Source organism: Onychostruthus taczanowskii, unplaced genomic scaffold (genome assembly GCF_017590055.1).
Source record: "Onychostruthus taczanowskii isolate IOZ18803 unplaced genomic scaffold, ASM1759005v1 scaffold28, whole genome shotgun sequence".
In the NCBI taxonomy this organism is placed as follows: domain Eukaryota; kingdom Metazoa; phylum Chordata; class Aves; order Passeriformes; family Passeridae; genus Onychostruthus; species Onychostruthus taczanowskii.
In genome coordinates, this window is record NW_024500128.1 from 5,090,065 (window position 1) to 5,104,927 (window position 14,863).

The 14,863-nt window shown below is 37.9% G+C and overlaps 1 protein-coding gene across 7 annotated transcripts in view; it reads right to left on the reverse strand.

Moving 5' to 3' along the window:
* The window catches only part of TRAK1 (trafficking kinesin protein 1), a 127,369-nt gene that overhangs the window by 14,039 nt on the left and 98,467 nt on the right, over positions 1-14,863 (reverse strand). For 4 of the 7 annotated variants that reach the window (XR_005952930.1, XM_041407932.1, XM_041407928.1 and 1 more), the window contains exons 8-15: positions 13,763-13,841; positions 13,240-13,370; positions 12,655-12,729; positions 11,307-11,444; positions 9,802-9,878; positions 7,488-7,724; positions 6,226-6,542; positions 1,680-2,009 (exon numbers count right to left, since the gene is read on the reverse strand). Coding sequence is in view for 6 of the 7 variants with exons in the window: in XM_041407932.1 (XP_041263866.1) it covers positions 1,680-2,009; positions 6,226-6,542; positions 7,488-7,724; positions 9,802-9,878; positions 11,307-11,444; positions 12,655-12,729; positions 13,240-13,370; positions 13,763-13,841 (1,384 nt within the window). In the remaining variant the exon portion in view is untranslated. Of the gene's footprint in view, positions 1-1,679; positions 2,010-5,028; positions 6,543-7,487; positions 7,725-9,801; positions 9,879-11,306; positions 11,445-12,654; positions 12,730-13,239; positions 13,371-13,762; positions 13,842-14,863 lie in introns of those variants that run through there. The other 3 variants (XM_041407929.1, XM_041407934.1, XM_041407935.1) reach the window with 2 other exon arrangements.

The following is a 14,863-nucleotide window of genomic DNA, read 5'->3' on the forward strand; positions in this document are numbered from 1 at the left end:
TTTAAAATTAATCATATATTTTGTTGAATCTTTTATTCCCTAGATCCTAAAACTGCCAGTTATTTCATTCTTTGATTATTTCAGTCCATGTTTCTTATATCTCCAGCTTTTCTTGCTGTTGTTACTCAGACTCTTCAAAATTATAAAAACCTGGATAATATCCAAAATGGTACACAACTGCCTGAAGAGGTATTACTTATTTTCATATTAATATAAAAAATAATATAAACTTTGTTTCTGGGATCTCACAGAACAAGGACAACTTTTGCCAATGGAAAGGGAAGTTGAAGGGTTTGGATGTTGAAGCACTGGAACAGGCTGCCCAGGGAAGTGGTTGGGTCAGTACCCTGGGAGGTATTTAAAAGATCTGTAGGCACTTAGGGACATGGTTTAGTGGTGGACTTGGCAGTGCTGGGCTAATGCCTGGACTCAATGATCTTAGAGGTCCTTTCCAGCATTAATAATTCCATGATTCGAAGTTTAAGCTTAATAAGACTGACTGTAGAAAGTAGCTTACATTCAATAGCTGAAAGCACTGAACTGCCACTGCAGTGAGAGCTGAAGATACTCTGCATGTCATGATAATAACAGAAATATTATTGTTTAGCCCTGAGACAATCTAATCTTCCAAAGATCAGCCAAATATTAAATTATGATTTACCCCAGAAAATGGAGAGGGAAGGAAGTGTCTTCATTTAAAGTAGTTATACAAACACAAGAAGCCTGGAAAAAAAAGGAGTTCTGGCAATTTTCTGATTCTGGACTAAATATAATTCTTTACCAGAGGCATATCTTAATGAAGACTATATAGCTTATTAAAACAAAAACCCCCAAATCCCAAGAACAAGAGAGAAACCACACAAACTCAAACCACATCTATAGTCTTGAGAATGTGTAATATTTTGCAATAACAGCCTGCTAGTGTCAGTTCAGAGTATCTAATAACTCATGCAGTACTGTGTCACCTAAAAATGTTTACGTCTTAATATGGTATAAATAGGAAGGACGGGATTTAATAGTGTGCTGGAGAAAGAGTAAGGGAAATGTTATTAGTCACTGCAATAAAAACATTCCCTTAATTCTTTATGTCAGAAGGACTTTAAAAACAGGTAACTGTATCTGAGGTACGTGAATTAAACTTTCAGGATTTCCTTTGTGGTTTTCAAGGCACTCCATTTGTTTCAGCAAAGGCAAGATGGAGGCACCTTTAGTGCACCAATCATTTAGTCTTTGTTTTTTCCCAAAGTACAAACATCTAAAACATGGCATCACCTCTTATGAACTGTGAGAAGAGTATCTGCACTACAGCCATACAAAATATATGTAATCTGCACATTACACACACTTAACAGTGCGCACTAAATACACACACAAGTTGAATACATGCCACACAAACGTTTGTGAATGAACCACTTCCTTTTAGCAGCCTTCTCTTATCAAAATAGAGTAAAATATTGACCACAGATGCTGTTACTGAAAAACAAATTAAAAGATTATCAAAGAAAGGATTTTTGAGCCAATGTTAGAATGGTTATGTTCTAACCACTGCACGCACTATCGTGCAGATGCTACACACAAAGCCATATTATGGATGCTGTTCTGAAGAGACGTGAGAATGGCCCAGTAATCAAAATCCTGTAAAGATGTCAGTTTTACTGGACTTAATGAGTTTCCCTCACCAGACCCCTCATCATCGTCAGTCGCGGACTCCTGCATCTCCTCTGTGAAAGCCTGAGATTGGCGGGGGTTATTCTTGTTCTCTGAAACAGTCACTTGTGCTTGTGACCTCTCACCTGAGGTCTCTGTGTGCTGAACTGGCGTCGAGGTAGTTAGGCCCTTGTAAGAAATGTCACCTGTCTCATCTTCCTCATAGTCATTAAGGCAGTACACTTCATCCAGGTCCAGGTCTAGGGTCCTGAAGCCTTTAGTGACAACCCCGGGCCTTGGGTCCAGGATGCCACCCAAGTGAGGCTGAGCCAGCTGCTGCCAGTGGTGCAAAGTGGCAGAACCTTGAAAGGGAACAGAAAGACAACCAAAATCAATTAGTAAGCAATCCAGGACCTAAAACACAAAGTCCCACTTAATTTATCTAGAAGACCAAAGGTTTGGGAGCCCCAAACCTTTAATGTTTCTGGGTTTAATGTGTCTAGGGAGACATGCTACAGCACAAAACTGCTTCACCTACGCTTCAGCATTTCCACACCAATGTGTAATAAACTGATCACATCAGCACTTATGCAAAGCCTGGTGGTGAGAAGCAGCACACTTGTGCACATGCACATCCCCTCCCTGTAAATATCCTCATCCACTTCAATTCACAAGATTAAGCAGAAGAAAGAATTTACATGGTAACAGTTGATCTGAGCACCATCACAGAAAGCTCTAAGAGGAACATATACCACATATTCCCACATTAAGCTCAAACTAGTGCTGAAAACATGCCAAAATTTTCTGCCAGTGGCTAACGGGAGGACAGTAGTCACACAGACTGCACAGCAATTTTAGCTTTGTACCATATGTTAGAAAACCCCATCAACATCAGGCACGTGTAAGCAGATCTGAACTACACATCAAGTCTAAATACCTGTGTGGGCCCTATGCTACAGGAATTCAACTACTACATAACTAAGTGCTACTGTACCTGTAGCTTCATCCTTGGCAGAGAAATGTTTTGAAAAAGGAGGTGCATTTTACAGAGACGAGCATTCAATATTCACGGTTTAATACGAGACAGTCAGAAATAGTAATGGATCAGGAAAAATTCATATATACACCGAGATGGACCCAGTGAAATCAAGGGAGAATTTATTTGATTCCTTAAGTAGCATTTAAACACTGGGGCCTGCATTTTCCTGTGTGCCCACCATCACTGTGTTGAAAAACGTGACTTAAAATCACACATGTCCTATGACACAAACAAAACATCCTTCTTTTCACCTCTGCCTGCAAATCAGAGCAGTTTTTGCAGTCTTATTCCTGTTCCCTCTCTGCAAAGCAGAATACCCACTCGTTCAACAAGCTAGCACACAAATGTCTCACCCATATTCAAAGTCCAAAAATATTCAATTTGTTACATGGTGTTTGTAAAAGCTTAAACAAGCGTAATGACTAGAGAAGGGGTGACTCTCATATACATTTTTAATGTGAGAAAAAGCCTATGGAATGAGAAAAATTGCCATTTCACATATTGCACTTGAGGAAGCTTGGTGTAAACAGGAAGTGAACAGGGGAAAAACTCTTTATCTAGAATGACTAGGAACAATGGGTGGCATTTTAATGAAGCCTATCTCACTTTTTAAAATCTGTAATTTTTTAGCTCAGAATAAATGGACCTGCTAGATTACTTTGGCTGATGACCCTATCTATTTTTTTTTTTTTGCTTTTATTTAAATAAGTCTAGAGGGACTAGAGAAAATTTGCACCCTCAAGGCTCAAGATGAAACTATTACAACCCCAAAATGAGAGAAGAGACATCCTTATAATTTGTATTTACTTCTGAATTGTCACAAAGGCCAAGTTTTTTCTTTTTATATAAAAGGAATACCCCAGAATGTGAAGAAGTGGCAGATATTGTCAAGCCTTAACCTAGGAGCAGAGGTTTTCTTTTAGTCTACTCCAAGAATTAAAGAACAAAGGAAATAAAAATTTCTTTCTGCACTGCATGCAAGTATAAAAAAGTTAATTAACTTCTACATGGTAGCTTCTGGAGATGTAATCTTTTTCACCATAAAGCACACAAAAACTTATACTTAAAATAAACTCAGCAGAATACAAGCACTTCATTTTCAACACATATCTCATATTTTTCCATAGGAAATATATTTACCAAAATATCTGCATTGTGAGTTTTAACATTTCTGTTGAAACCACAGAAATCAAAATGGCCATAGCTCCATCACAAACAAGAGTATACCTGAGCCTAATCTTGATCTCATAAAATGTGTGCAAGGGAGCTTTAATTTCCTATAGAGAAAATGAAAAAAAATGTACAAAGGAATCCAACAACTGTAAATCCCCAATAAAAAGAAAAAAGAGAAAGCTGCAGAAGTCAAAAGAAGAGGGAAATACAACACTTCTTTCGTCTACATTCAGTCCCAGGTTCCTAGCAGACAGTTTTATAAATTATCAGAAACAGCTGGCATGAGGGAATTACTGTGTAACAGTGGGACATGCCACTGAAGTTAAGAAAGAATATAAGAACAAAATATATGAACGAAGTAAACTTTTTTCCTCAATTCCTGGTATCTCTGCATGATTGCACATAGGCTTTGAGGATCAGAGAAAGCTTAGAAATTCACAGTGTGTTGCTCCCACAATTGCAGTGAAGTGGGTGAAGACATAGTCAGTCCCACTTTTTAGTTTTCCTACAGATAGTGCTGTTTTGTGCTTATGACACAACGAGTCACAGGTGCATCATTAAAAAAAACCAAAACAAACAAAACAAATCCCACTGGACTATAATTAAAACAAGTCACATCAAGGAATCCTCCTGTTTGACTAAAAGATAGCATGTATTGATTTTTAAAGGTGCAAAAATTAATTTCTTAGTGCTTCTGCCACTTTTTTTTTTTTATCCTGGGGGATTTAAAGATTGCTTTAAAGAAGCAGAAGTCATTAACCTACAGTAAATTTATTACAGAACTAATTTTTTTTCTGTTTTATGACATGAGCACCCAAACCAGCAATAAAACCAACTACTTTTAAGAGTCTGCAGGTACAGCAGACTGTTTTTCCCCAGTAGTCTGAAGGCGTCCATGAAGTTGAAACAAAAACTAAGGCTCATGAAAAATATTCAGAAAATAAACTGAGCTGAAATGAAAAACAAAATCATGAAGATATTTAGTTAATAAAAGTTAACAAACACAAAACTTATGAAACAGGCAAGCACAAACATGCTACAAATAAAATCTAAAACCAAACATGGGAAATACTTTAAAAGGTGCAATAATTTCAAGAGAGAAATGACTCAGTGAAAACACTGAACAAAACCAGGGGGAAAAAAAAACCCAGACAGATAGAAAGATGATAAAGACTTTAAGAGTTTATTGGAAGACAAAAGCAGATATAATGGGATGGTGACAGAAATCTATTACAGTGGTAGCAACCAGAAACTGAAACAAAGTGGGATCATCCTTTCCGTCATGTGGTACAAGAAATTTTATGACCATTTAAAAGCAGCCACGAAAACAAACTATTAAAATCTGCTTGACAGTATGGGTTTGTGTGCTATGGCTATAGTTTCATTTGAATAGGTTGATACAGTACATCACTTTCTTCAGGACATAAGAACACTTATGTTTGCTTCTGAGTACGTGCCATGCTATATGCTCCTTATAAATGAAATAAATTTGTTCTAAACAGATGAAAAAAAGGAACTTCTGCAATTAAAACACACACAATGCAATGTAATACAAGAGTTCTCTTAAAGGAAAAAGAGAGAGAGAGAGAGAGAGAGAAGCCAAAGCTAAATTATGTTACCTAGTGTATCTGTGAAGTACTACAGGGAAACTTCATTTGTTTTAAAACCTGAAGGAATTGACTCAACTAACTTCCAGCTATAATCTGAAAGAACTGAAGAAAGCCAGGCAGACTATACTACATTTGCTTTGACAGCTTTTTTTAAACAGTCTATTGAAATGAACTTTGAAATACAGCTCTAGCCCTGACTACCATCTATCATTATCTTGCCTTTTTCTGAGACAACGTATGAAGCAAATTTGACTTTAAAAACCCCCACCTATTTAACACATGAAACACAAAGCCATAGAGTGAATAGTGTGACCACTCAAACAACCCGTTAAGTCCAGAGATAATTTTGAATCACTATAACAGTCTTATTAGACCAACAGGACTTACTGAAGTAGGTAATGGCCTTTCCAGATAGTAATTTACAGAACTCTTGCTGTTTAGATTTCATAGGCTTATCCACCTTCCTTTTCCAATTATGAAATGGTAACATTTAGGTCGGATGCAAAGCTGCACTGATGATGTGCATGTGTGGCCTGTAATATTGATTTTACTGCTTTGGCTGGGATTGTTTCCTAACACTTTTAAGGCTTGTGGAAGAATATATTAGTTAGAAGATCTCAAACCAACAGCGTGGAGTACTGTCTCTAAAGTAAAAAGAATATGTATTGCAAAGATTTCCTGCTTTCTGGTAATGGATTAGGGACCACAAAGAGTCACTAATAACAACAGATAAAGGCCGAGGCCCTTTGTTATCACCTTCTAGTGGTTTCACAATCTGAAGCTTTTCTGGCAGGTAGGAGCGACTGCTGATAGACATTCCTGAATATCCAGTGAATTCTGAAAATCTGGAGTGAGTTCCCAGTGACATGATGCTCTCTGTGGGGGTAACGGAACCACTGTGGAGTTCTCCCTTTTCCGCCAGTTCCCGCAACTTCCTTTCCTGCTCTTCCTCAAAGAACTTGCGCTCCGAGAGGTAATTCTCCCGCCTGAGGGAGAGCCTACGCAGGGCAGTCTCTAGGTCACTGGAGCCTGGAGTCCCTGGAGTTCCAGGCTTCTTCATCCTGTCTTCATTTCTAAAACATAAAGGGGGACACAGAAAAATAAAAAATAAAAAGAAGGTGGGAGGGGGAAAAAACCCACATTCTTAGAAATGTTTAAGGCTTCCACATGACAGTTTTGAGGCATTCACCAATACCTTTACATTACCGTGTCTGGGAACAACTTGCTCCTTATGTGAAGAGCTCAAAGGCAAACACCAGTCTTTTGTTGATCTTTCATAGTAAAAATTTTGAGTCCTAGTTCCTGCCTAGAAACTCCTGGTTGGAAACCTGCACTTTACTTAAGAGTTTCCTCCTACAAAGAGGTGAGAGTTGTCTACTTGTTGTGCGTCTCTCGCAGTTATGTAAACTCAGGTAAGCAGGCCCCATGTTAAAGGGCCAATGCTGTAAGAACACCACAGTGAGTCACAAGAGTATATTATACTGACAAACATATATTGTTTTGAAGTATTGAGCCATTTTAATGAAAAGCAAATGCAGAATACAGTGTGGAGCTGCACTGGGCGAAGAGACAAGTAGCTAAAAAAGCAAAGTTCTGATTGGTTTCATTCATAAGTATTCATACTAGGTAACCTACAGATGCATACTTTATTCATTTTTAGGATCAAAACAGTTAACTGTAGCTGCATCTGGAATCAGAACTTCCTGGCATTTATTTAACATGGTGAAAATGTAATTATTTTTAAGTGTTGACACATAAAAACAAAGGGTAGTTTTACATCATTTGGTGATGTTGCATCTCAGAACAGGTCTGAGTTGCAGATACTGATTGATACATAGTACTTTCTAAAAGCTTTCTTTTTTTAAACTTGAGTGCCCAAAACCTATAAGCACAAAACAGATTTAGAAGATGTATGCCACTGTGATAACTGCACTACATAAGACAAAAGGAGGATAAGAGGAACACTGCCTTTATGTCAGAAACAAAGCAAAAGCAAATTCCAGTGCTCTGCTACTGACCCATTGTCCGAGGACTCTGTCTCTAAGATGATGCTATTGGTCTTGTTGTCTATCATAATGTTAGAGATGTCTCCCCCATAGAAACTGGAACGTGGAGTGCTGACACAGCTAGAAATGACTGAGTTCATAGCAGAGGACTGGTTAGAGCCTGGGATATTCATTGGAGACGGAGTCATGGATCTCTGCTTGACAACTTGATTGACATTTCTCACCGTCTCGAAGACCCGCTTCTGATGGCTGTAAAACACACACACACTCAATGACTAATTAGTTAATAGTTAATAATCACTCAGTTAATAGTTAGTAATCACTCTATAACTTATTACCAGGAGAAGGAGCAGAGTAACAGGGAAGAGCTTATTAACAGCCCTTCCTATTCACAGGTCTATCAAACACTTTGGTTTTATATATATTTCTGTAAAGTAGTATGCATAGGGTCCCATACTAGCTACAGTCTGGCCATAACTTTCAATCCATCAACATAATTCTTCCATCACCTTAGAATATTTTTAACAGAACATTTGACAATCATGTGCATGGACCCTTTCAAATATTAATAAAAAATAAGTGAAAAAGCATTTTAGTACATCAGCTAAAACTGCCATAAAGCCATTATGGAAAAATGAGATTTTAAAAACCAGAATTGACCTCCATTCAACTCTTACCTATAAACTGACTAATCCATTTTAAAAGAGAGTTTGATTTTACTGTTCTGAGTATTTCCATGCAAGAAAGTCCTGTATCTTTTCTGTCCAAAACCAATTTCCAATCCCCTTAAATAGTACTTTAAAAAAAAGGAAAAAGATCCCAGAAATATAATGGACCAGGACTTGAGAGAGAGGTTGTCAAGGCTGGAAACCTAATATTTGACCTACTTCTACAGTTCATTCTTTATCACCATTGTCTTTATACCATAACAAACATTGTTCACCTGGTTCAAGACTGACATCAGATGACACGTCAGCAGAAATTTCTTGATAAAATTACCCTACACCATGCTGCAGCAGTGCCACTACTGCTTTATTTTACAGTTCAGCAATGGCTGAACACAAGGACAGCAAATTCCTTCCATGAAAGGTAACACTGCCAGGTTGTAACAGTGACTGCATGGCTTAGGTTATTTAATGTAATTTAAATTTCTTTCCTTCTGTCCATGAGTGCCCAACCATTGCACCCTTTGCATGGAGGCTCCAGGTCTATAGCAGTATATCTTTATGAGGCTGAATTTAAGAGTATTTATCAATAAACAGTCCCATGGAGCTTGCAGTTACTACCACTGCACAAATAAATAAAACCGAAACAAGTCACGCAACCAAAAAAAAAAAAAAAAAAAAAAAAGTATCCTCCTCTGGTACAGTGGTACAGGCAAAGTAAATAAGACATTCTAAAAAGTCAAACTAGCTTCAAGTTAGATTATACTGGAAGGATGAAAGGATCCTATGGGTTTGAGCATGCTCACAACTTTCTGATCTTACATTTTTCTAACCAGCATTTCACTCTGTCAAAGCCTCTTTGCAGTTCTCGGCTCAGGCTTAGAAAAGGTCAGTGTATGCATCAGGCATTTTGTAAATGCAATTAGAAGGTTTCTGAGAAGTGCCTACTGTACCTTCCCCGACTGTCCTGTTTTGTAAACTCTGTTTCTGTAACACACCCTGTAAACTGGATTAACTTATTTCAAATTAAACAATCCATGCTTTGTACAAATCTGTGAGATAAACCTATTGGAGTACACGTGCAACTGGCATCAGCAAGGCCATTTCTGCCAAGCTGCATCTATCTATAGCTTTGGGGCTGTCGCAAGCACTTAACTTGTTTCAAACTACTCTCTTGTTTAATTAAACAGAACTTCAGCACAGGTGTAATGGGCATCACACTAAGTACCCAACCACTGCAAATCCCTTACTGCCCTGATGTTCTTCCTGTAAAAACTGGATTAGATCAACCTGGTAAATTATGTTATAAAACTCACCAAGAACATGAACTCCTCCTCTAACTGGTAACTGAAGAAATCTAGCATGGTAACACACAAGAAAACAAACCTTTTCTCATTCTCAGCACTCACTAATGAGGAAAGAAGTTTAAAAGACAAGGCAAGGCCAGTATATACGTGTTTTCTTTTAGCAGATTTAGGAGAAAACAAAAACACCCCAAAAACTAGGCAATTTGTTTTCCTTTCTCTCTTATCATTCACATTCAGCTAGAAATACTTCTTTCTAAATATCTAGCTCAACTATTTCCTGTTTTTTCTTTTCTCATCAAATAATTAAATTCAGATATAACCAATCAATTAGGAACCAATTCTTTTCAGTCATACGCCAAGTCAGGAGAGTCGGGTTCATCCAAATGCAGTTCTTTCCTCATTGACCCTTCTATCTCTGCTGCCAAAGAATCCTGTTAAAAGTAAGCACAAAAGAGAAACAAATATCATAGCATTAATAGGTTGGCATGACAGAAAATAATAAATTACTTATACAAAGTAATAAATAATGAAGAGTATTTCTAGAAGAAAAAATGAAGGTTTAAATATGAAAAATGACTGGAAAGCTAATGTAGGTATTTAAAGCACTGACAAAATATGGCTTAGCTTCATTTTCCTGCAGTATGTACCATTTGATGATACATAATATCTGCCAAAGAATCTTAAAAAAGCATTGTAGGCAACAACATGATCCAGCTACCCAGACTGAATTCCATACTAAGTAACACTCACCTTTCATGTACAAAGTTTTGCTCTTTATGTTCTCATTTAGAATAAACATAAAACCCACAGCATTATCCACCCATCCACAAAAATGACATGATTCTTGGCATAAAGCACTACATACTTTCTCCATAAGGTTACAGGTAGCAGGCCATCAATTTTCTGTAGCTGGTCACTAAGATTTACTGCTGGGTGCAGGGTCTAAGTATCAAACATTAACAAACCTAAATGATCTTTTGTCCCATGATTCAACGTTTGAAAATCATTTTCATACAAAACATATAAGACCACCTCAGCACAAGCATACTTTTCACAGCTTTCAGCTGTATTTGTGCAAGGACAATTTGTAGTATTTTTGCAAGCACAACTTGTATTATTAAATGTCTGCACTTTAATTTGGCCTGCGTTCAGTCTCAGAGGGGAGGACAAAAAGGTAATCAGAGCAAGTTACTGCACACATTCTTATCCACTCTTTTTTTTCATTTCATTGAGGGTACCACATATTTCCTGAGTTTAAAATGTCATAATCACATGAAATCAGATAAAGAAAGTTGATAACACCAGTGAAACCACCATAACTTGTTGCCATAACACAGATTAACAACTAACATTCTTTTAATGAACCACTGAATTCAGTCACTATAAAACAAGAAGTTATGCTTTTAACCCTGTTCAAAGATTTAGACTGAAGAACCAAAATGTATATCATAAATGACTAGAAAGATGCCATGTCTGAAAACCATAGTTATGTTATTAGGAAGTTATATCTCCAAGGATATTGAAGATAAACAGGAAGCTCCTAATGAACATCAGCCCCCACAGTACAGGAGATGCCTAACAAAGGTGTATAGAAGTGTGTAAGAACCTGTTAACCAGGTTTCACAGCATAAGCACAGACACTGCAGGCTGTATATAACACTGCAGCAAGAGCTGCACAGCACCACTGTTTCAGAACCAGGTTTGCAAAACTGATCACTCAGGTATCCTTTAAGACTCTGCAAATACACATTTCACCCATGCTCATGTCAGATCTAGGATCCTATCCCTGAAACTGCAAGTCAGATGCAAACATACATCCTTTGCTTGGTGTGTGCAGGTTTTTCCTTAAATCTGCTTACCATAGGGAAGAGACCAAGGGAGTGGTACCGACGTGATATAGCATTTGGCATTGTCTTGTTCCTAAGGTTTTTCAGCTCTTCTTGAGCCTCATGAAGCATTTCCATGCACTCTGCATACTTGTCTTCCAGCTCTCGCAACTGCAACATAGAGAAAACAGTCCAAGACCTTATGAGGTGCACTATTACCATAAAAATCCTGCAATTTTTTAATACTGGTAAGCAATAATGGTGAAGGGAAGAATATCCTACTTTAAAGGAATCGATCTCCAACAACTGAGTATCACTGGAAGATCATTAATAACATGGATTAGTGATGGGAAGGCAGGTAGGGAAGGTAACAATGCGGAAAGATTTCCTTCCTTTCCTTCCATGTGAAGCCATTGTCAAGGAGAAGATACAGAGCTAAAAAACTATCTTTAGTCTGATCAGGTTTAGTGCTTAATCACTGCCACGATGACCACAGTGGCAAACACCATGGTCTGAGGACAAGACATTCCACAATGGTCCAAAGGACTTAGGAATTTTAAAACCAGGACTTTCATGCATACATACATATACACGTATATCTTTCAACAGCCTAAGACTATGCCTTATTTTTAGCTTTCCCAGGAAACACATCTTATGTAATCACTCTGTCTACAGATGTCTGTGTGTCCTCACAGCTTTTGGGTTCATCAGCCACTTCAACTAAGTTTGGCAAAGTGGCAGAAATCTGAAACACCACATTCCTACAACTGTCATAAAAATAAGCTATTTGGTTTAGAAAAAGAGATTTGGTTCATTTTCTTTCTTAAGAAAGCAATGGTGAGGCATGAGCCCAATCTTTGTTGAGCACCACAGATAAAAAAGGTCCACCCACTGAAAAAGTTTCTCTGGCCATTCCCACGTTCATTACCAAGTAGTGCAAGTGCAAGACACATCCTAAAGGGATCGAGCTCTATTCATTCCATCTTGTCCATTTTTTTTTCATGTGAATGCAGCTCCCATAATACAACCAAAAATGGTGGACTGCCTTATGTTTATACACTGAACAAACAGAGCATCAGTGAGCTCTTCCATTTATCTCACTAGTCAAAATAGGCTGAAATTACCAGCCTAGAGAAGTCAGCCTCTAAAGGTGTTCCTGTACAGCCCATAAGTTTGTTTCAAAATGTGTGTCATTTGAAGGAGCAAAGAATAGGAAAGAAAAGGGTTTGAACTCTACTAGGAACATAAATGTCCCTTCATTGCATATATACAAGCAAAACTATTTAATATTTCTGATTCAACTCAGACTAAACTTCTCATGGCAAAGTGAACAGTCATTGCTGGGCTACTGAATTATTGTATTACCAAGTAATGTACTCACCTCTGCTGTGAGCTGTCTCTGGGCATCTTTAGCTGCTCCCAGATGCTGGACAAGTTCCTCATTTTCAACTGCACACTAAAATATCCCAAAAAATTTTAGAATTACTGAGATGTTTTGTCCTGTGATATTTGTACAACATACTACAGGTAAGTAGGAACACTGTAACTTTTCTCACCTCTCCTCCACAGCAGTATTAATTTACAAATTAGTGTAAAAACATTTCTAATGTTTACACAAGAACTCACAGCATTAGAATGCACCTTACTAAATGAACCTCCAAACAAGTATGTGCCCACTGAAATACTTGCACTGACATTCTTGTCTCACTGACATAACTCAGAGCAGAGCTTTGTATCTAATATTTAAAATAATTTTTAACTATTGCATTTGAGAAATCATGTATGCATCTTTTAATAAATTGATGCTTTCTAGTAAAGTATGCCAGATATTAAACACCAAACAAGGTCATCCACATAAGGAAGGTGGAATATTTTCTTTAGGCTCTAGTATAGAAAGGATTTTGATCTATCCTCCAGTTACATTAGCAGCAAATAACAACAGTAGTCTCTCAACTGGATTGCTTACAGCTTTTGCCTTTTTCTGCAGCTCGACTATCTGAGAGAGAAGATGAGTGATTTCTTCTTGCTGCCGGGCAGCATCTTCAGTTTTCTTTGCTAGCTCTTCAGAGATATTGGCAATCTGGATGTTTGCATCCCCTTTAAGATAAGTAATTGCAATTAACATCACAAACCCAAAATCAGAAAAGTAAGCATAAAGATGTTCTTTTGGAACATCACTTGCTTCAGCAGAATCCTACCCCCAGTTCACAGTAAGGTATTTTTGAACAACACAGTAGGACACAAAACCAGAAAGGCATCAAGTGCTCATGCTCAAAGGAGACTGAACACTTTCAATGCAAAACTATTTTAAAATGAGAAAGATTTAGCTTTCAGCCAACATTTTCTGGTGTGAAATTTCAGCCCAGAAGTTTTCTCCTCATAACCATTTATAAAATGAAAATAATTACCACAGATAAACATGACTGACTGGTCTGTTTTGGATTTTTACTGACCTATCTCAAAAAAAGTATAAAGAAGTAGGCACATACTTAGCTCTTTTACACAGTCATTGACAAGTTGTTGTTCTTTCTCTTCATAAGTAATTGTTTCAGTCTTCAGCTGACAGGCCTGTTCAAGAAATCCACATCAAATATGCTACATTAGCACATTTGTTCTTTGCCAGTCTGCTGTTGCACTTCCATCTGCTCCAGAAAGACAAGCTATTCTAATCACTCCTTCAGGAAGACAGTGAGAAACTACAGTTTTTGCCTGTCCTCCCACATGTTCTGGAAAAAGAGGCCAGGTGAACATTCAGCAGAGACAGTATTGTATGGAGAAACTTGCATCATTATCACCATATCCCCACTAGATGTCACTTGTGTATTTTGCACTAAAAGTAAAGAGAAAAAGAAAGGCTTGTACATACAAAACACTATCATGCAGAACTTGATCTGCTCACTGAGCAAAGCTAGGTATCACCAAAAACTAAATAAATAGCGTGGTTTAAATAACTGAATTAAACATTCAAGTATTTAAAAAAACATGCTATTTGATCCTATTTGAAAAGTTCTGCCACTGTAACCTACAAAAAACCTTAATGCAACCTCCTTCCCTGGTTTGTCTTTTCCACTCTGACTCTGGGAGTGCCAAGAGCAGCACGGCTGCAGCCATCTGGTTCTGTCTGGCACCACCTCAGTGGGTCTGTAATCTATTCCCAAAGCTGGGGGGCATGCACAGACACCCACAGACTGCATCTACGGAGAACTGCACAGCTCACAGGTTTCAGATTTGGCTTCATTCTGTGCCTTGTTGGCACAGACTACATCTCCCTGGATGGGAAGGCAGTGCTGCATGGGGTTTCCTACCAGGTCCCGATGCAGTTCTACCAGCTCTCTCAGTTCTAATGTTCATTATTCTCAGACCATCTATTGCTCATCTTCCTTGTGCACCTTCTCAGTTAAGAGCACAGCAGACTCCGTTACCTGGTGTCTCATGCAAAGATGTGGCACTACCTATTTACAATGGGCCCTACATTTGCAGTGGAAAATAGTAGTAACATTCTGTTTTCATGAATTCACTCTTAGACCAAAGTATCTCTCCTGCTACATGTTTGCAAAGTGGTAACATGCTCCCAGGGTTTAAAAGTTGGA